The sequence below is a fragment of the Eretmochelys imbricata genome, chromosome 5, assembly GCF_965152235.1.
Source record: "Eretmochelys imbricata isolate rEreImb1 chromosome 5, rEreImb1.hap1, whole genome shotgun sequence".
Lineage (NCBI taxonomy): Eukaryota > Metazoa > Chordata > Testudines > Cheloniidae > Eretmochelys > Eretmochelys imbricata.
In genome coordinates, this window is record NC_135576.1 from 121,220,020 (window position 1) to 121,240,103 (window position 20,084).

The window sequence follows — 20,084 nt, forward strand, 5'->3', positions numbered from 1 at the left end:
TCCTTTCCCCCATTTTGATGGACACTATGGCCTAGAGTCTGATCTACAGTGAATCTGAAGTAATGCTATTGACTTACTCTCCATGTATACCCCCATGAGGTCAGAATCTATCCTGGGCATACAGGGGGGCAGTTGGTATCGTAGAGATTTGATGAACATGGTTCTTGTGTAAATGTCATTGTTCCAGGTATGTTTAAATACAGAGGCACACAATAGATGAAAAACATGGCTTGTATTCATGAGTACATAGGTGATCACAGTGAAGGATAGCAGCAGAAGTCTGACCACTAGATTTTCCTCATGTATAGAGGAACCTTATGAAGAAACCGAAGCATGTAATGTTGGTTGGGGTGATTACAACTGTTAATCATTTGAACATACAATTTCAGGAGGAGAGACTGCTGCTTAGATGACTGTATAGGTGATGTATGAATTAGTTTAATGCTGATTAATAGTGGAAAAGAAAAGGTAAGTGTGGTAAGACAAATTGAGGCATATGACACTAATTACTAGACTCTGGTTTCACAGACAGAAGCTTCCACATACACTATTTGTATCGCTGACAGTTAATTATACCTAGATGTATTACCAAGTCCCTTGCAATTACACAGAACAGTTATAAGCATTATAACTTAAAAATACCCTTCCAGCTGCTCCATGTTGTATTTTTAAAATTCTTCCATCTCTGAATCTAGGTCCTCTTCCTCCTATTGTAAATCCTTCTGTAACTAGCTGAATGCAGTGTTATCCCTCAACATGTTGGGCCTGACCCCAGCTAGTGTAAACAGGCACAGTTCCATCTACTTCACTGGCTCTATGCTGATTTAGACAAGGTAAGGGTCATGCCTGTTTTGGTGCTTGTACCACTTATCTGCAGCCTGTGTGAGACCCCTGAACAGTTATCTTCCAATTCTTTTCTATTGAGAAGCTGGCAGCTGGGGCAGGCCAACCCTTCCCCTCCTCCACAAAACCTCACTCCTAACTATTAAGCTAAAATCCACCTCCGTGTTTTATATTCCTGGATATATGTGTGGGGTAGTTGCCATTTAAATAAGATTCCACATTGAGCAATTTGTGGTGAAATATCTGCTCTTCTGTAAACTGAGATTCATGCATGTCAACTTTTTCAAAATACCCACAGCTATTTGGCTCACGTCACAGAACAGCAGCTGGAAGTTTCAATTTGTAAAGTAAAACAAGCTTTAAAGATAGTCCTATTAATAGCCATCACTAGGAATGAGAAGTGTGAGAGGGGAATGGTGGGATATTCTAAGTTTTGCCCTCAAAATAAGCCCCACACATTTGAGTCAAAGTGAGACTCATAGTAGATTGTGCAGCTAGTCAAAATATGACTGTACAGCAGAGTGCCACTGGGCTCCTTGAGCATGGCTTCACTTTGCTGGGATTCAATATGCCCACTGTTTGTTAGGTTCCTTGGCTAGGCTCCTTCATGGAGTTAAATGAAAAATGGTATTTCTTAGACACCAGCTTCTTGTGGCACCAGTTTGAGGCGGCACTCACTGCAAACTGTGCAGATCAGTAACTCTCCCTCTTTTTCATACATGAAAAATGAAACTTAACATTGAAATTTAAATCATCATCACTGGGGCACCTGAGTTAACCGCCCATGGGGATGAATGGGGCAGTTCTAACCTATTGGTCCTGGCTCTCTACACACTCACCTCTGCATCACTTATACTCAGTTCATGTTTTTGAAGTCATCTTTACAACCACAATAGCTCGTGACTTTCATTTAAAAAAAAAAAAAAAGCTGAGATTTCGGAGAATAAGATAGGTACCAATATAGCGTATGGGAGTGTACCAGAAGATTCCAAACCCAGATCTTCACTACTTTCTCTTACTTTTTTAGCTACTTGGCACCAATATCCCAGGGTTGGTCTACATCGGAAAACTGACCAGCAGAATTTTATGGGAGTATAACTAAACCAATAAAGCTATACCAGTATTGTGCAGACTATTCCAAAATAAGGGACTTTATTCTGGTATTATTATTCTGCTTCCAAAATAACTTATCCAATCAATAGACTTTGTAGGCCAAGCTTCAGCCTGGTGCTGAAGTGGGATGCCAGAACTGAAATGAGCCTGGAAAAGAATTTACAGAGACAGAATCAAAACTTTTAATTGAGCAGTACAAACACTTCAAAAGGCACTGAAATAATAATAAAACCCTAAAAGTGACATTTTGAATTGGGCAGATTTTGAACTTATGGGTAACATTTTCAAAAGTGCCTAAAACTTATGATCCTAAGTTTCATGGGACTTAAATGCTTTGGGAATTTTTACCCCATGTCACTAGAAAAGATAAGGATAATTGGATATAAGATTATTTGTTGGCAAGGTTAATACTTAGTATCTCTATCTGTTATAGAATATAGAAAACCTATGTGCCATTGTCTCAAACTACCTGGGAAACCAGGACACTGTTACAAAGACTAAACATAAAAACCATTAGGGTGCACTAATGTTCCTGCACAGAGTGAATGCAAGTGACTGTATCTACTGAATCCATGTCTGTCTTAGGATGGACAAAGATGACTTTGCTTTCATTAAGGCCAGGTACAGTACATAGATACTATGACAGATACTTCAGAAATGCAGATTAGAACAAGCATCTATTAAATTCTGGGTGTGGCATCCTTCCTTCCGACTAAAGGAAATCTGAAAAATAAAATGTACGTGCGATATGTCAGGCAAACAGTCTTACTCTAAGTTGACAAAAGAAATTAAGTAAAGAAGAATACTGTCAGTTCCATAATAATCTACAGCACCTCTTCTCAGGTGAAGCCGGACTCAACCATGGAAGACAAGCACAGGAGTCCAGAATGAAATAGGCTTTTTAAAAATAAAAGTCAAATTTAAAAAAAAACCTCAGTTTTTTAAAACAGCTCACATAATCTGTTTTCACAAATCATGTAAAGTAGTTGTGAAAGATGGCAGCTTCGACAATGGGCAAAATATCATCTCCTTCATTCTGGGAAATAACCGCCCTCATTCCGACTCTAGTCGAGGCAAGACGGGAAGAATAAGATTTCCAAACGCAGAGTCTTGGGTTATGAAATATCCTGAAGAATGTGCATGTGCATGCTGGAAAGAGAAAAACACTTGTTTAAATCATTAACCCCCACAGCTCCAAAATAATTCAGGGTTTAAATGTCATGGTTTGCATTTATTTTACATTTGTCTGAGCCTGCTCATAAGCTCTGGTAATCAAAACTTCTAAACAGATGAGACCGTCTGCTTCTAATAGCCCACTGGGATTCCAATTAGGGGCCCACTCCTGCTTCCATTGATTTGGGACCTCTATTGGTCTCATTGTGTATGTGAGGTTTCACTCCATAATCTTTATGAAAATATGCTTATGATATGAATGACATAACTGAGATGTACTTTACGCAAGATGGGTCTTGTAAGTTATCATTGGAAAGGTTATAATTTACTGAATGTGATGATCCAATGGGTATGCCTGTACTATTTCTGGTTTGGAAGTTAGAAATATTGACTATGTATCTATTTCAACTATGCTACTTTCAGTGACGCCCCCTGCTAACACTTCAGGTGCAACAATGGAAAAGCCAGACAGGGATAATGGCCCATCAGCGAGGACAATGGACTGTGTAAAGGCTTGGCCTTCCTGGGGACACTCCCTACTGCCACTGACTCATGGATGCTGTGATACTACAGTGTCAGATGTTCTTATCACCTGATAAACATTACCTGGGACTTCTTGTAACTTTCCACTGGAAGAGAAGGGGGTTAAGTTTGAGAAACAAAGGATTCCCACCTTATGTAAATCCTATTTAAGGGTGGGGAGGAGACTCCTCTCCATGGCCTGTCTGCGCAAGAAAGACCGCTAAAGCTACCTGAAGGGAAGGCAAGGGGGAGTCCAGAATGAGACAAGGGTCCAGTCTGAAAAGGAATATAACTGGAACTCTGAACCACAAACTTTGCAACATGCCTAAAACATTTTAGGGTGAGAATTTGCATTTTGTAACCTGTTAAGTATATTGATCTTAGCTTGTGAATTTTGCTTTATTTGGTCAGTAATCTGCTTTGTTCAGTCGGTTATCTCTTTTATTCACTTAAAATTCACCTTTTGTAGTTTATAAAGGTATTTCTTGTTTAGAACATAATCCAGTTTATGTAATTTCTAACTGGGCGGGCAAGTAGTTGTGCATATCTCCCTCCACACTGAGGGAGGGGGTGAATTTTATAAAACCTTTGGGTTTGTACCCCTTAAAGGAAGTGGGCACCAGAGTGTTGGGACAAGTCCCTAAGGCTGAATCTTTCCAGAGTGGCTCTATCTCTGTCTATCTGGGTGTGGCCCTGCCTGTGTGCTTAGCTGGAAGAGGCTTGTGAGCCTAATCCAGCAAGGCCAGGTAAAGGGGACCCAGGCTGGCAGAACAGGCTGACTCCATGGTACCCCAGCACATCAGGTGACACCCCAGAGGGCCCAAACCAGTCAGTGTATTTAAGTCAGAGGTACCTAGAAAAGCCACAGGCATATGCCGCCATGTGCATGCTCTCTTGCAGTATCAATTGTTCCTATAAAGTCAGGTTAGTCAAAGCCTCAAGGCCCCTTGCTACTTCCTACTGCCAAAGTGATGAGGCCAGAGATCTCTAACCTCTCTCCACCTCTGCTTTTTTTTAATCGTGATGCCAGCTAGAATTTTGCCTCTAGAGTTCATTCATGCTGCTAACATTTGGGGGTTTTTTAAATTGTTTTACAACAATGTAATGGTGTAACAGCAATTTGGTAGTGCAAACCAACCTGCTGACATTGTATTATGGAAATAACGAACTGGAGGCATGGTGAAGGGTTGGAATTTCATTATTGTTGCCAAATATAGGAAAAAATCTTTAAGAAGAAACCCTTCTAAGGATACTTTACCTAAGCTCTGTAGGTACAAGGTTGTTCTCTGCCTGGGTTACAAAACAAAAACAAAGGAGGACAGGGCTGCTCACCTGTAATGCTGCTTTTTGCTGTGCTGCTATGTGCTGCTGCTCAGCATGATCACGGAAATCCTTGTTAAGGGACGATCTTGCAAGAGCAATGCTGTAATAGAGACGAGGAAGGTATCATTGATCATCTGTAAGAAAAGCTGCATTTTTGTCATGTTGGGTCATGGATATAATGGAGTCCATGACTTTCTATGGATTTGGCATTTTGTTTGGTTTTTAAATCCATGACTTGACATTTTGGATTTTTATATGCAAGTGAGAAAATGCAATAGCAGTAACTGAACCACTTAGCTGAGAATACCGAATGTTGCCACACTAAACCCAGAAGCCGAACAGAGACTTGGAGCCCGATTCTGATCTCACTGTTAGCGTAACTCCACTGATGTCAATCCAAGTCCGCTGGTGTCATGCCAGAGTCATTTGACATTCTGTTTCTTAACTACAGCTTTTGCCCTTTTCACCATTGCCACCCAGTGACTTTCCTAAAATAGCATTTGTGATGAAACAATAAGTGATAAAATAGCACTAACCATGGGTCCATATTCTTCATGATGGGAAGATCAGATGTTTGGCAGAATGGCTGCAGAACTCTGCATATAGGAAAAGGGTTTCCTATTGATACAGAACTCAGACAAAGGCCCTTTTTTGCTAAAGTGGTAATAAACTACAGAATGTAAAATGATTGCTCAGATATCTGTGGGCAACAAATATTTTAGGTTTCAATTTGAAAAAAAAAATCATTGAGACATAAGTCCAAACAAAATATTACCTTTCCTTAATTTTTTGTTATATAGAGCCCAATCCAGCTCTCACTGATTTTGATAGGAGACACTTTAATGTTTAAAGTGCCAGATTTTTAAAAGAACTCCTCACCCAACAGCTCCTATTAAGGGCAATCAGAGCTGCTTCATGCTAAACACTTCTACTGAACTGGAAAAAACACCGTGTAAAAGTAGCAGTTCTCTTGTTAAGACCTATGTGAATACTTGGAGCCAAGTAGTGACCCTCTGAACAGAAGGATTCATACCAAACACTAAACTGCAGTGCTTTAAAAAAGAAACTGGAATAGAATACTATTTTCACTTATTTTATTAGGGGAAGATAAAAATGAATACTTTTCTCAAGTCCCTTGCACTTAATACTGTATCCTAAAATGAACTAACGATCCAATTCAATATTTTGAGAACTTCAGACCGACACAGTTTATATTTTTTTATACTTGTCAAGAGAGCTCCTGTGTCCTTAAACACGAGGCTCACATATGCCAAGAGTAGAAACCTGCAACATGCCCATACAGAACAGCTAGAACTGAGACCAAGTACTTTTTTGTATACTCCTAAATATTCCAGACTGCCTACAGTTGGTTTGCTATCTAGATTTAAAAGGGTACATTTTGAAGCACAAGAAATAGCATATTAGCTTAATATTTTCTAGGAGCCTGCTCCTGTAAAAGGGCTTGCTTAGCAGTCGTGAAGCACCCCTATTTCTCTCTCTCAAGTGGAAAGCATGCAGGTCAAGATTCAGAATCCACAAACAAATATAAATCATTCTTGCACTGGTTATTGGGGACATGCAGCACACAATTCTAACATGTATTTTGTTTAGATCTACAGATTACCTGTAAGGAAACATATTTGATTTTCTTTGATGTACAAGTATTGTCCAAACAAGGTATATGAACATAAAGTACCTGGCTCCAGGGTGATTTGTGGAAGACTGGTTTTGCATAAGTAATTTTCTCTTCTCCTTGTCTAGTTCTGCCAAGATTGCAACCCTATTTTTATTCTGAAAACCTGGTAAGAATCAGAAAAATATTAGATTTGCCTTTTTACATGGGGCACCTATAACCTTATGGAATTAAAGTCACTGCACCCGGTATGACATGATGATGAATATACTAATCTTCAAAGCTTTGCACCAATCTGAAAGGCTATTAATAAATAGGTTTTATTTTTCCTCGCCTCATTTTACAACATGAAATGGCTTCCTATAGATCATAAATATTAATATATTTTAAATCATATTAGCTATCATCTCTAGTTAGGTTTTTTCAGGAACTAATTTTACAGCTATAGCCAAGGTGTGTATCTGTTAAATATTTGGCTTTGATAGTGTCAGAAGACAAATTAAGTTGATCAGATTTTTCTTTTTTAGTGAATGGACATGCAGTTTAAAGCATGACAAGACTGAATGAATGAATGCATTCATAGGACATGATTCTTTATACCTGAGTCAGAGAGAACTCATGAACTATAATGGGAGTTTTGCTTGAATAATGAGTAAACGATCAGGCCTATTTGCAATAAAATTAGACACATGACAAAATTCTCCTTTCCGATCCATCTAGTCTCTCTAAACAGCCATAACCTCTCACTGAAGTTGGAGTTCTGGCATGACTGATAATCAGAGTATTGTAGTTAATTTCTACTGTATAGATCTAAAAATGGTTTTGCCCTTACTTGGTTCATTGAATGTTCCTATGGAGCAGAAAGGAATCTTTGGTGCAAGGGAAAGTTTCAGGAGGCAGAATGAGTAAGGAGGGAAACTGGGACATACTTAAAATGGCTGCCATCTTAAGGAGCCACTATTTTGTGTATTTTATATCTGCTTTAAAAGACTTGTACCAATACAAATCTAGGACAAGGCTGGGTCCCACGTGAGGACCAACTGTCAAGAACTTACTGTCTATTACTCTGATTTCTCTCAGTGCCTCATTCCTAAATCACAAAACACGGTCAAAAAATAGCCCCACGTTTAGGCTTTCAGTGACGAACGCAAGATCAGTTGTCAAAAAAAGAGAGGCCATCCATCACCAGAGGAACCTGATGTTGCCAGTATAACATCTGTCTAGATGACTCAGCTGACCCTGCTCTGGGACAGGAAAACAGCTGTAATTTTTGCACTCTGATCTTAGATATTTGAGATACCAGTACCATCCCAGAGACATTTTAAGTACTTCTAAATATTACACAAGCCCTGAGCTAAATCCAACATGTCAGTGTGTCTACTCCAGGCAGTCTTTAGCCACATGTTTACAAGTGAACATTCTAGATCTGGTCAGTGGAATGGGAGTAGGCTTCATATAGAGAACCACCCCCACTGCAATCTGATCTTTCTTAAAATACATGGACCAAATGCATACTTGAAAATCAGACCACTGGGTGGGTGGGGTAAATGAGGGACACCTGTTTAATAGGTATTTTTAGCCAAGATTTACATTATGCTGGTTATATAAATTCATGGAATCTAGAACCATAGGACTGGAAGGGACCTCGAGAGGTTATCTAGTCCAGTCCCCTGCACTCATGGCAGGACGAAGTATTATTTAGACCATTCCTGATGGGTGTTTGTCTAACCTGCTCTTAAAAATCTCCAATGATGGCGATTCCACAATCTCCCTAGGCAATTTATTCCAGTGCTTAACCACCCTGACAGTTAGGAAGTTTTTCCTAATGTCCAACCTAAACATCCATTGCTGCAATTTAAGCCCATTGCTTCTTGTCCTACCCTCAGAGGTTAAAAAGAACAATTCTTCTCCCTCCTCCTTGTAACAACCTTTTATGTACTGAAACTGTTATCATATCCCCACAGTTGTCCCTTTTCCAGACTAAACAAACCCAATTTTTTCAATCTTTCCTCATAGGTCAGGTTTTCTAGACCTTTAATCATTTTTGTTGTTCCTCTCTGGACTTTCTCCAATTTGTCCACATCTTTCCTGAAATGTGACACCCAAAACTGGACACACTACTCCAGCTGAGGCCTAATCAGCGTGCAGTAGAGTGGAAGAATTACTTCTCGAGTCTTGCTTACAACACTCCTAATATATTCCATAACGATGTTTGCTTTTTTTGCAACAGTGTTACACTGACTCCTATTTAGCTTGTGGTCCACTGTGAGCCCCAGATCCCTTTCTGCAGTACTCCTTCCTAAGCAGTCATTTCCCATTTTACGTGTGTGCAACTGATTGTTCCTTCCTAGGTGAAGTACTTTGCATTTGTCCTCATTGAATTTCATCCTATTTACTTCAGACCATTTCTCCAGTTTGTCTAGATAATTTTGAAATTTTAATCCTATCCTCCAAAGCACTTGCAACTCCTCCCATCTTGGTATTATCCGCAAACTTTGTAAGTGTACTCTCTCTATATTATCTAAATCACTGATGATTTATTTAACAGAACCAGACCCAGAACTGATCCCTGCGGAACCCCACTTGTTATGCCCTTCCAGCATGACTGCGAACCACTGATAACTACTCTCTGGGAATGGTTTTCCAAACAGTTTTGCACCCCCAATTAATCTTGTTTTCATCATGAAACCAGTTATATGCTTCAATAATTTGAGAGTAGGATAAAAATAAGCTATTTTAAACTGCAATCCAAATATCTGTAAAGGATTATGAACTACGTATGAATTAAGCCACAGTGGAAGGTAGCGTTATATACTGGAAACACTACAGGGGAAAAGCAGGGATCTTTGTCCTTCTACTACCTCTTCTCTTTCCCCATCTCCCCAATACTAAAGCATAAAGTGGTTATAATTTCAGAAAAAAGAGTCAGGCACATCAAAAAAGGAGGAATACAGCATTGGCACGGCTGCTGTCCATTAAGCAATTTGATTCAGTAATTATAATTTCAACTGTAAGTAATCTGATTAACAGTATTCATGGAATTGAGGAGTGTTTTGTGGGGGGGGAAATACCCAAACATTTATATATAATCACAGGGGAAAAGTCTTATTTAGAGAGAAACTAGCATCTTCAGTGAATTCATTCTTATCAGATCTGGCAACACTTAAGATAGTCTTGCTTAAAAGCACTTCATTAAAGAAAACAAGTGAAGAAGCTACAACAATCCCATGCTGCAATTGTAATGCAACAATTTTGCTACACTATTTTAATTCCTCTGTTCTGCCTTTATACAATTCCTATACCAAAACATGATTATACAAAGAAATATTACCACTGTCACTAAGGGCCTGATTTAAACATACAAATGCGAAGAGCTTTAGATTAAGAATTCCTCTAATGAAGAACTTTCAATTCACACCTCCACTAGTCGAGTAGTTTCCTTCTAATAGCACTTAGAATGTCTACACTTTACCAAAATTTAACCTCAGAACATCCCTGTTATGTACATGGGCAAGTAGTAGTATCCCTCTTTTGCTGACAGGGATGGTGAGACGAAATGATTTGCCCAAGGCCACATAACAAGCCAATGGCAGAGCTGGCTTTAAAACTCAGGACAAGATATTTACAGCTCAAATCTGCCCTTTTAAAGTTTGGCTTCTGTAACTTCAAGTGCCATGTTCTGCACTCAGTGGGTGAGCTGAAAAACGACTTGCGTCAGTGTGATTTTCATATGCAAAACCAGTGTGGAACATACCCTGAATTGCATGAGAATCCACTTCAGAGAAGCAAAAAGCAGAGTTTACTGAAATTGATGCCCAAGAGGACTTAGCTTACACAAAGGGGGGGAGGGGGGGATGCCTGTTCATAGAATTCTGAACTTTGGGTCCCAAAGCAAGAGAAAGTAGCATGGATTTCTTTACAAACTCTCTCCTGCTTCCCCAATGCCTTGTCTTCTCCCAGAATGAACATGACCCCTACCCCAAGGATATTTTTACAAGAAAATCTGAAACAGTAAAAGCAATGCCCTATAAAGATTCCCCTCCTAAGACTTATCAGGCTTGAACACCCAGCAACAGATTGTATAAATGTAACTGATGGCCTAATTTGGCCCACAAAATCATGTTTCCCCTACTGATGAGGTTATGCAATATGGGGGAGGGGGGGGATATTGACTTTAAAAGGTGAGGTTGAGATAGCAGGGTTGGCAGTTGGAAGAATCTTTTTATTTGTAATCTGAGCACATGTGAACTGAATCACTGAGAAACAATGAAACTCATAATGCCACTTTTTTGACCACTTTTCAGAACAGAGCCACAGCTTGAACCCAGATGTAGATACGTACTGTACGCTGAGTCTCACTGCATTTAAAAATATACCACAACCACATTCCTTGTTCTTTCTGCTCAATTCAGAATATGTTTCAAAGTAATTTCTCTATCAAAATACAAATCATCATAATGGTGATCTTCATTCTATGAGGAAATATCTGAAATAGCAGAATCATAATTTTTGCAACATTTTGGGTTTCTAGGCAATCTGTAAGTAATTACTCCACCATTTTTCATATGTTAATTGTATTTTGTGATTGCAGTAGTCACAATATAGCAGACTATTACACAATTTTTTGGTGGCAATTTACATTCTATGGTCTCACATGTTCTGCAGCAGTTAAGCAAAATGAATATTAACTCATTAAATTAAAATAATAATAATTCAAGTGTATCTGTCCCTCACAACTATGACCACATATACAGATGAATATAATTTGTTCATTATGTTATGGATGCAAAGACCTCCAGGGAATGTCAAATCTACTAATGCCCTCAAGGGCGAGGTTTTGCATTTGGATCTCTGAAGAGTTGTACAATTGCTAGAAGACTCCTTGATTACATCATCCAAGGCAGGAGGACAATTTTCTTCTTTACACTGTATTGTGAATTAAGTTGGCTTAGTGATTCACCAGTTTCATAAGACTGCCCTTGGCTAACATACTCACTTTGAAACCAGTCCCCTGCACCCTCTATATGAGGCTTTGTCAGCAGCGGGCGGGGGGGGGGGGGGAGAGAGAATGTTTAACCAACGATCAGTACTGCTTAAAGTGAATAAATGGCAGCTAGAAGAGATGCAAAAGCACCCAACAGAGAGAACAACAGCACAGTGAAAATTACACTTTTGAGCCAACATCAGTGCCTCAAAAGTTTATCTTCTGTTAAATTGCAGAGCTCCGTTGTGCAGGTGAGCAGGCAAAATTTAGCCCTGTGAGAAAAATATGGAAGAAATATATTCCGCCTTTCTCTGAAGTGGGGCCTAGAGGAAGAGCATTTTCCCAAAACGTAGCTATTGTGTTGCTACCATCACACTAATGCTTACAAGAAGGTCACACGTAGAATAAAACCTATGATGCTGTCACACAAGACATATACCTTCTTTATTCCCAGCTTTGTGCATGAGTGTATCATCATCATCAGCCTTATTAATACATGTAACAAATGGATAAGAATGTATTACCATTTATTGCCAAGCACTCAGTTTATTTCTTGCTTTAAAAGCTTATTTTCAAAATGTACCAGAGTGGTCTGTAAACACTTCCTGAGGACATGGTACACCACACTAAAAGCTTTTCCTTTTCTTTATTAGGGGAAATATATAAGTGGTCCATGGTATAAAAGCCACAAAGTAAATTTTATTCAGAGTCCTATTTGGCTTTGCAGTCCTCCTACACATCTCACCTTTGAAACTCTAAGAAAGGAGTGTTTTTATAATGTGTTCTGATGAAACTAAAATAAACTTGTTTAGCAAAACCTTAACATTTATAGTTTGAGTTCACAGCTGTAAGGACATGGAAATACACTGCTGATACAGTATCTTCAAAAAAAACTTTGTTCAATTGTTTGGAGCAAAAATATACAAGATGTTTACTTATATAACAAATGTGTGTTTCTTTTGGTAAGTCTGAATAAGTTACCTGTTCACACCCATTCTGCTTAATTTTTGAAGTGAAGTCCTTAACCTTGTGCTTTTGATTAGGAAGCAAGGCATCAAAGAATAAATTCCCTGAATAGCATCAATATTTGTGCTATTCAGCAAGCCTGACAGACATACTTGGCTCATGCATTGCTTGTTATCAGTCTGGATCTAGGCTAGTACTCTTTGGCTAGGCAGAACTAGATCACTGCTGAATCCTTCTGACTCCCTATTTCTTCTTTTTGTCTTAGTCCCCTTCTTTTGCCCATTTACCTTTTGGTTCTTTAAAGCTTTGAGGGTTTTTTGAATACTTTTGTTTATAATATAAAACAAATATTCAGCCCCTTGAGTGATTCTTAGGGGAGTACTCAAGAAATAAAATTAAATAATTGCAGTTTTACCTCCTAAGTTATAAGCTACCTAAACTTTGGGGGAAGAAGAAGAAGAAATCATGCGAGTCAGACTTATACATTTATATTAAAATCTTTAGAAGTGAAGCTCTAAATTCAGTATTGGAATATGTTAGTCTCTGTAATGATGGAGTTAAATTGATTTTTACAGCCAAAAAACAAGGCTTACCATGTATTTAAAAGGGATGGTGTTTAAGGCCAAATCCTGCAAAGGTATGCCCATGCTGAATCCCATCTGATGTCAATGGGACTATCCCTCAATCTTTTTTTGCAGAATTCCACAAAGCTTTTTGTAAGTACTTTCTTCTGCAAATCACTCCATCTGTTCCCCACCTCCAAATCCATCTATTTGATACAACAATCTTTCTTTCTTGTCCAATATTGGTCTGGGCTTATACACAAATCCTATATTCCACTTCAGAGATGCCTGTACTTCAGTATCTAAAAGTCTGGTATTGCAAAAACTTATGTGGGAAAGTAGCCCCATTGCATTTAGGTGTACAGTTACTTGCGTGCTAGGGTTTACAGGTTTGGGAGCACAGGCCACTATCCTGGAAGACATTCAGGGCAGGAGGCTGTTCATGGGGCTCTACCCACACAAGACAACTTGGAATTGGGGCCATACTTTGTAAACCACATTGGGATCACTGTGTTCAACAAACCAGTATTTCCCAATAACCACGCACACTATTTTTTGCCTCCTGTTGCTGTTTTTAATTTCAATTTTTGCCATGGTAAAATGTTAAAATAAGCCAAATTTTTTTTAAAGTTCTGTTAAGAGTTCTTTGGGTACTAAATTCACAATTAGACAAATTTAAATGTACAACAGTTGTCTAAGGTTACCATATGTCCGTATTTTCCCGGACATGTCCGGCTTTTTGGTTCTTAAATTGCCATCCGGGAGGAATTTTTAAATATCTAAAAACATCTGGGATTTTGCCATTATTATTTTTCCCCAAAGAGTTGATCATTCATGAAAGAGTGAATGCTGATCATTCAAGAAAGAGTGCCAGCTTTTTCCCGCTAGCTCCCAGCGCTTGTGCCGCAAAACAGCTGTTTTGCACGGCTGGGAGGAAGGGAGGGAGAACGCGGCGCGCTCAGGGGAGGGGGCGGGGCCGGGGCAGGGATTTGGGGAAGAGGTCCAATGGGGCAGGGAGGGGGCGGAGTTGGGGCAGGGACTTTGGGAAAGGGGTTGGAATGGGGACGGGAAAGGAGTGGAGTTGGGGCGGGACCAGGGGGGCACAAGCAAATACCTCCCCCATGGAATGTCCTCTTTTTCGAATGTTCAAATATGGTAACTCTACAGTTGTCATAATGTAAACAAGCTTTAATAAACAGTTAGCATTACTTTGTTTTGTTTCTTTGTGGTCTCGAGCTTTTGTTATCTATTCTTGATGGCTAAGATCTCCTCATCTTTTGTTCTCACTTGCAGAACTGTGCCTCTTTGGACCTTCAGTATGCTCCCAGATGCACAGTGTGGCAACCAAGAGTCAAATTCAGTGTACAAGAGCCGCTGAGAATAGCAAAATAAGTGGAACTTAAAAAAATACTACATCACTGTAAAGTCTCATTTGTTTTCTTTTGGGATTTGAGTTTTAAGAGACATGCACTAACTCTGTGCTTCCAGTATAATTAGTAGTTTTGTATTTCTCTTACCCCTTTTTCTCCCCTTAAAAAAGTTAAAACAAAAAAGAATCTAGTTCTAGTGAGATTTTGCTTGTTTTCTAATCTACAATCTTGGAAACTGGATTCCTGCCTCAAAAAATGGCAGAAATTGTTTCCCCTTAAATTATACTTCTAGGATGAAATCCTGGTCCGAATGACTTCAATGGGACCAGAACACCACCTCTTTTTCTCCTTAACAGACCTGAACAATGAATGAATAAAACAAAAGCCAAGTGGCTGCAGTTGAAGAGATATAAACAAAAAATACCTAGTTTGAAAATTACCTTGACCTGGAGGGTTTGCTGCCATCTTGCTACTTTCAGGAGTAATTACCCAATTATAGTTAGAACTCTCAATTTAACGCAAATCTGCAAAAAAATGGACAAAACATAAAATATTAACATTCTTTGAAATTAAATCCTAGCTCTCATTCAATGTGGGTTATGAAAGAGACATTACATTTAGGAACTGTTACAATATGTCACTCTGATTCAATGTAACAGTTGATCAAATTATTGAATTCTCTGTTATTGTATTGTTGGCTGAGTGTTATTTTGAAATCTGAGTTTTTACAAGACAGTCTGCTCAGTCCATCTTTTGTGACAGGAACCAACAGTGTCTAATATCTGTGAATCTGTTTCTCCCACTCCTGCCTTCTAGAGGGTATACACCAAGAACATATTTAGGTTTATTATTAAACAGGGCATTGTTTCACTCACACACTTTTCTATTAACTCATATAGAAAGATTCCAAAGTTTTATTAGCTAGACATTTAAGTTCCTAATCAACCCATCATATCCCTAAGACAGCCAGAACCACTTTCTGACTCAGTCATGAGAGACTTGATTTTGCTCCCAATGAGTTTCACAATGAAACTTGCATAGATGTCAGGATCTGATCCATACTTTAAAGTCTGCTGTAGTACCTCAGCTGCATGCAGAAATTAAAAACCATAATAAATCACATAGTATAAGTTAAGTTATTTATGTAGCACCAAAAACATCACACACACGTTATATGATTTATTATTTATATGGAGAGGGCTCAGGCAACACAATATGCACTAATCTCTCTCTCACACAAAATCCCTACCCTAAAACATTTTATTATCTAAGGTGCTGATTCTTCTAACCCTTATTACTGGGTTTAATGCTTATAACCTGTAAGGTAACAATGAGGTACTAGGGCTACATCTGGGAGTAAGTATTTGAAGCAGCAGCCATAAGGCTGTGTCATTAGACTTTATTCCCTAACGCTGATGCCACTGGTGCAGCTCCACCAAGGAGGGCAACAGTGGGACTGCTAACACAGACTGAACCTTCGGGCTTGATCCATGTTGTCTAATCCTGCTCAGAGCAGGACGAGCTGCAATGGTAAGTAAGGTCCCCCAGCAGTCACCTGCTCTCACTGGTTAGGGCCGGTGATAGTAGCAATGGTGGGTTGTTTTAGGTGGAAATACTAAGTCCAACAATGCCTAAGGGAAGATAAATACAAAGGGAGAGGAGAGGGGCAGGTCAAGCTGTGGCAGTAAGATCAGGTGGCTGCTTTGCTTATCAGGGCACGTAGTGGGAGAGCAAGGTAGGCTTGTTCAGGTCTGGCTCAGAGGGGAAGAGTCTAGTATAGAGAGGGACTTTGGGAGAAGACAGGAGCTGGGGGCTCCAGGTGCAGGAGGGATGGAGGAGACAGGGTACTCCTGGCCTGGAGCTTTCAGGGCAGGTACACCAAGGCTCCCTCCTCTGGGCACAGCACCCCCTACTGGCTGCCAGAGAACCAGGCCAGGACTCAGGTCCACACAGTCCTGGTGGGCCCGAGGACCAGGAGGGCATGTGGCCCATATCCCCACAGGAGCCTGGCTCAGCCTGGGCACGCCCACGCCGGGGAAGGCCAGTGAGTTCAGGGGCACCTAACCCCAGGGCCAGCTACAGCACCCAGACCCAAAGCCCCATGCAGCGCTGAGTCACACCCACCCCCCCTCCCTGACACTGCTGAGGGGCAGGCCCCCCTGGAGCTGGCTTGACAGCCCCCAAGGCTGATTCCCCCCTTCCCCCAGTGCAGCCTTGGACTCTTCTTCCCCGCCCCAGCTCCACACCACCCTGATCAACCCCCCCAACTGGTGGCTTGGATTCTCCCCCCCCCACCAGCTCCACACCACCCTACTCTACCCCCCCAGCTGGTGGCTTGGATTCTCCCCCCCTCAGCTCCACACCACCCTGCTCTACCCCCCCAGCTGGTGGCTTGGATTCTCCCCCCCCCAGCTCCACACCACCCTGCTCTACCCCCCCAGCTAGTGGCTTGGATTCTCCCCCCCCCCGCCCCCCAGCTCCACACCACCCTGCTCTACCCACCCCTCAGCTGGTGGCTTGGATTCTCCCCCCCAAGCTCCACACCACCCTGCTCTACCCCCGCCCTCAGCTGGTGGCTTGGATTCTCCCCCCTTCAGGCTTGGGCTCTTCTCCCCGCCCAGCTGCAGGTCTGGACTCTCCTTCGTCCTCAGGCCCCTCAAAGCTGGGCGCACCCCCCAGGCTGCAGGGTTGGACTGTCCCCGCCCGCAGAATTGGGCTCTCCCCCTCCCTCCGCTGCACGGTTGGACTCCCCCAAAGAAGATGAACTCACCACACACCCCGTTCATGACGCACAGCACGCGCGACATGCACACCCGGCTCCGTTTTGTTCGCCGGGCGAGACTGAAACACGTCACCGCTCCCGTGGGCGGAAGCAAGCTTGGTTTGACGGGCAGCCTTTGGTGGCCAATCACCTTAGGCGATGGGAGGAGCCGCTCACGTGGTGATTGCGTTGCGCAGCGCCACCTTTCGAGCGCGCGGGGAGCTGTGGGGCGGGAGAGAGGGGTGGGCGGGGCCTGTGTCTTGGCAACAAGAAGCGGGCGGAGCGACCATGCGTCTCCGCGTCGGTGCTGGGGCTTCGCTTGGCCCGCGGACCCTCGGCCGCCGATAGGGCGTGGTGGGGCCGGGCGGGCTCCTTGGGGGAACTGGGGGAGCGCCCTGGGGCGAGGGAGTTCCCTGAGAGGGCGCCCTGGGGCGAGGGGGCTCCCTGAGAGGGCGCCCTGGGGCGGGGCTCCTTGGGGAGCGCCCTGGGGCGAGGGGGCTCCCTGAGAGGGCGCCCTGGGGCGGGGCTCCTTGGGGAGCGCCCTGGGGCGAGGGGGCTCCCTGAGAGGGCGCCCTGGGGTGAGGGACCGGGCCATAGAGCCTGGGGGGGGACCCTGACAGGTGGGGGGGGGACTCATGGGGTGAATCATGTCACAGTGGGAGGCAGCAGCTGGGGGTTAGCTGGGGACCCATCCCAGGCACACTGGGGCACAGGGTGAGGGCAGGGCCCACAACATTTTGGCACCTGAGGCGAGAAGCTCCAATGACTTCCCCCATTCCACCTCACTTGGGCCAAAACTCTGAAACTCTGGGTCCTAGTGGCGCCCCCTGCCCTGCCCACAGTCTGGCACCTGAGGCGGTAGCCTCAGTTCACCTCATGGTAAGGCCAGCTCTGGGCGAGAGTTGCCTCTGACATGAGGGCAGCTCCCTTTCTCCCCTTGTCTTGGGGGAGCTGCACCTACTTTTGAAAACCCAGGCCATTGATTTCCTTTTAAGTTTATGTCTTTGATTTTATTGACCCTACACTAAACCCCTTTTGATCTTTACCTTCCCCCTGTTTAAATCTAACATTTCTAATGTCAAAACATTTTGGATACAGATTTTCCTGTAACTGAAAAAGAAATTTAAGGATTTAGAGCCCCGGTCCTGCAATGTGCTTTGTGTGGTTCTGTGCCTGTGTGAACCCCACAGAATATTGGGTGCTATGCAGAATCCCAGGACAGACAAACAAAAGGCAGAACTACAAACATTATGAATCACTGTTTAAAGGTATTGCAATGGTTTCATAAATTCAAACTGAGAATGTAAGTGGCTTGTTGTTGGTTTGCTTGGTTTTCCTAGAAGGCACACAAAGGTCTTGAAGTGAAATAGTCCTGTGATTTTGCAAATAATAATGCAAGCCCCAGAAAATATATAGAGGAACATACATTCGTGGGCTACAAAACTTGGCCCTAATTTAGCACAGTACTTGAGCATGTGCTTAATTTGTAAAGTGATTATCCCTATTGAAGTCAATGGGACTACTGCTAAAATCCTTTGCTGGATTGAGGCTTTATTTAATGTTTAGAACCAGAGAATAGCTTACTTAGATGAGGGTGAGTGTTTTCCTGGCTTACACTTACACACACTTAATTTTTTTTAAAAATTTTTTTAAATATGGCTCTACCGAGTGACACTGGCAGACTAGGTGCCAGCTCTTGTCAAAGCTTTAGGCCTCAGCCAAGCACCGACAAATTCATTGCTGAAAACTGATCCAGCTCACCTGTGTGTTAAGATGGGTATTGAACTTACAATAATGTGTTTAGACTTTATGAACTGCTTGTAAATTGCTACATCTGTTAATCCTGTGTATAATACCCATAACCTGTGCTATAAGGTAGTACTTGAGTGTCTGCTATATAGCTGTAAAATGTTTGTTCTGAACTATGTATCTCCACAAAAAAGAGAAAACTTACCTACTGTAAAATGTTAAATGCCTATGAAAGGTATTACCTCTTCTTGCCTGTCAGGAAGGACTATCAAAACTAAATGGGGTGTTGTGGAACATCGCAATACAAAGACTTTGCTAATTTGCAAAAGGTCTTATCCCATCTTGAATGAATATTGAAAGAAGGAAATAAAGATAGCTGACATGAAAAATTTTCATCTCTTTACTGTTTGCACTCTCACAGAGCTGGAGCTATGAAACAGAAGCAGGGATTCCCCAGGGTCAGCCTGGTTTAGCCCTAAAAGACATTAGATAGTCTTACTACCTTACAGATAGATTACTACAACTCTGTCACCCTTTGGAACCACAGAATGTAACTCATTTGTGTGTATGTTTGCCCGCTTTAACCTGTGAATAATTTTCTCATTTCTTTTTCCTAGTTAGTTAGTTTACAAGTGTTGTCTTTGGTGTGAGATCTGAGGTACAAATTGGCCCGGGGTAAGTGACTGGGCTCTTGGGACTGGAAGCAACCTGACTCTTTTGTGAGCGTTGGTGTATGGCAACCAACTATCACTAAGTCCAGCTTGCCTGTGTGGCAAGATAGACTGAAATGGCCAAGAGGACTGTCTTTGACTCCATGGTAAGACTGTTACAGTGCTTCACGAATTCATATTTGCTACTGGGTTGGTGAAATCTAATGATAGAACATACAACCTGTTTGGGCTGTCTGCCCTGCTTTTTGACAGTCTGCTCTGAGGTTGGCACACATGGTCGTGACCAACTTCAGGCAGAGTGATACAGAGCTTAAAACATTGAAAAGGATTTTGAATGGTTCACATGTGATGCACCAATATGAACGCAGGAACAATTTATGGCAAAGTGCAAAGATCACAAATTCTGAGGGTAT

General features: G+C 41.9%; 1 protein-coding gene across 6 annotated transcripts; it reads right to left on the minus strand.

Annotated features, from left to right (window-relative positions):
• Positions 1-2,114: 2,114 nt before the first annotated feature.
• Positions 2,115-17,357, minus strand: INIP (INTS3 and NABP interacting protein). Of its 6 annotated transcripts, XR_013346241.1 has the most exons (7): positions 17,261-17,357; positions 14,931-15,014; positions 6,671-6,773; positions 5,511-5,570; positions 4,984-5,074; positions 2,912-3,105; positions 2,115-2,679 (listed from the first exon to the last, which is right to left on the minus strand). XR_013346241.1 is itself a non-coding variant. In XM_077817804.1 (6 exons), the coding sequence occupies exons 2-6, from the start codon at positions 14,953-14,955 to the stop codon at positions 3,010-3,012; spliced, it is 375 nt and encodes a 124-aa protein (XP_077673930.1). In that variant the 5' UTR covers positions 14,956-15,014; positions 17,261-17,357; the 3' UTR covers positions 2,115-3,009. The 6 variants fall into 6 exon arrangements, 5 of the variants coding, with proteins under 5 accessions (XP_077673930.1, XP_077673933.1, XP_077673932.1 ...); XM_077817804.1 differs by having other exon boundaries at positions 2,115-3,105; XM_077817807.1 differs by having other exon boundaries at positions 2,115-3,105; positions 6,671-6,765; positions 17,261-17,283.
• Between the last annotated feature and the right edge of the window lie 2,727 nt (positions 17,358-20,084).